The sequence below is a fragment of the Hipposideros armiger genome, unplaced genomic scaffold (genome assembly GCF_001890085.2).
Source record: "Hipposideros armiger isolate ML-2016 unplaced genomic scaffold, ASM189008v1 scaffold_2094, whole genome shotgun sequence".
NCBI classification, from domain to species: domain Eukaryota; kingdom Metazoa; phylum Chordata; class Mammalia; order Chiroptera; family Hipposideridae; genus Hipposideros; species Hipposideros armiger.
In genome coordinates, this window is record NW_017733442.1 from 23,839 (window position 1) to 25,877 (window position 2,039).

General features: G+C 52.4%; 1 protein-coding gene across 1 annotated transcript in view; it reads right to left on the reverse strand.

The window, feature by feature from the left end:
• Positions 1-370: 370 nt before the first annotated feature.
• Positions 371-2,039, reverse strand: part of LOC109378523 (butyrophilin-like protein 3) — a gene marked incomplete at its 5' end in the record, with an annotated part of 23,686 nt that continues 22,017 nt past the window's right edge. The window contains 3 exons of the mRNA XM_019634876.1: positions 371-948; positions 1,581-1,607; positions 1,894-1,920. Of these exons, the coding sequence (XP_019490421.1) occupies positions 371-948; positions 1,581-1,607; positions 1,894-1,920 (632 nt within the window). The remainder of the gene's footprint in view (positions 949-1,580; positions 1,608-1,893; positions 1,921-2,039) is intronic.

The window sequence follows — 2,039 nt, forward strand, 5'->3', positions numbered from 1 at the left end:
AAACACATCGTCCACTGATACCAGGCCACTGACAATGATTGACATTCACTGTCTCTGGTCTTCACTCAACCCTGAGGTGGGAATTCTTGTCCCTGTTTTACAGGTGAGGAGCCTGAGAGTTTGTTACTTGTCAAAGGTCCTTTGGCTGCAGAATTCGCACAAACCAAATGCACCATCAACCTCCTTCCCTCCCCGACTCAGGGCAGCCATGACCCCTGACCCCACATCAATGGGCCAGCCTGCCTTATCTGGAAGCCATGTTGCTATCTACTGCAGGGCTCTGGAGCCTGAGAAGAAGCTCAGTGTCCTGAGACAGAGTGTGAGGTGTGATTTCCTCTGGGCACCACCACCCTGGATAGGAAGGGTGTGGTCACCAGTGGAGCAGGCTCCAGGTTGTGTGTGTCAGAAGTTGTTCTTTCTTTGACACAGGGCAGATCACTATGGGAGTCACATTATCCTCATCACTCACATAATGTCGGATGTAGGGTCTCAATAACCCTTCAAACTGACATGTTAGGGTGTAAATGTGGGACTGATCATTTACATTGAAGAAGGAGATGGCTCCACCCTCATAGTCTAGAAGGACCCCAACTCGTGTAGGAGGTGTTCTCAGAGAAAGTTTGATTCTACGGGGGGTTAATGTGAGATACTGTTGTTCTCTTGTCAGTCTGAACACCCAGTACCCATTGTGGGGAGACAAAGTCACATGCACCACTTTTCTGTTCACGTCGTCCCGGCACACTCCCACATCCCACATTTCATTGTGTCCCACGTCCACCTCCCAGTAATGTTTTCCTGCCTGGAATCCCTGAGAAGCCACCACACACTTCCTTGCAAATCTCTTGTCTGAGTCGGTCACCACCTGAGGAATGTTCCTATAGCGCACAGCTTTCAGATCAGAAATGTGGAGCTGGGGGTGAGCTGTCTCTGGGTCCAGGGTCACCTCCACTGGGGCGTGGTGAGGGAGAGAGAGCATGAGTTACTTGAGGAGGTACCTGGGCTGGATGCAGATGCCACCCCCTCCCCCTGCAGACTGTCTCAGGGTGGGATCAGGTCAGGTCTTAGAGCCAGAGGCTCCGTCAGACACTGTCCGCTGCCCCTTCTTTATCTCCAGTGGGGCTCCAGGCTTCAACAATGCCTGAAGATGCCCAACTGTGAGGTCCTAGCTCCTGTATATCACGCAGCCCTTCTACTGTACCGCCACATCAGTCCACTGCTTCACTTTGTGAGACCTTGATTGTCCCTTGTAACCAGCTTGCTCCCATTCTGAGTCCTGCCCAACTTCACCTCCTTCTCCTCAGTCCATCCCCTTGGCCAGTCACCTGTGCCCCCAGTTCCCTGGAGCTTAGCCTCTGACTCCCATCCTGCCTTACCCAGCCCCCTGCCCTCTCCCCTTCTAATTCTGGGCCAAGAAATGAATCTGGGGCAGCTGCCCCCTGGGATGGAGCTGGGCCTCACAGATTTAAAATCTGCAGTCCATGTGTCTCAGTGTTCCTGTTCCCCATATCTGTCTTTGGTCAGCTCCCTCTCCCATGCCCACCCGTGGCTCTGTCCACTCTCACCCCTCCAGTCATTGGTACCTGCGTGTTTCCGGATGTCTCTCAGTTCTGAAAACAAGAAGAGCAGGAGGGTCAGTGCTCACATGGAGAAGAGGAAGCAGGGAGACAGGACACCAAGGGTGGTTAACCTTTGTGGGTGTCACGGGTCCACCAGAGATCTACTGAAGGCCATGGGATTCTCTACAAACACACCTCCCCCAGCATCTGCAGACAGTTTCAGGGTTCCCTTCACAAGCTTGTCTCTGCAGAGACCCATGACCTCAGGGTCTCAAGATTCAAAAACTAGGGACATGAAAGGAGAGATAATGGAGGTGGAGGGAATAGCTTCTCTCACCTTCCCCTTCATACTTTCTTCTCCAGTCTGAAAACCAAAAACACAGAAGAGGGGGAGAGTGTGAGAGGAAAGCTCTACAAGACTCTTACTCAGTTGCTGGTGTTTCCATGACACAAAAGGCAGAACATCCTGGGCTGATACAAGCC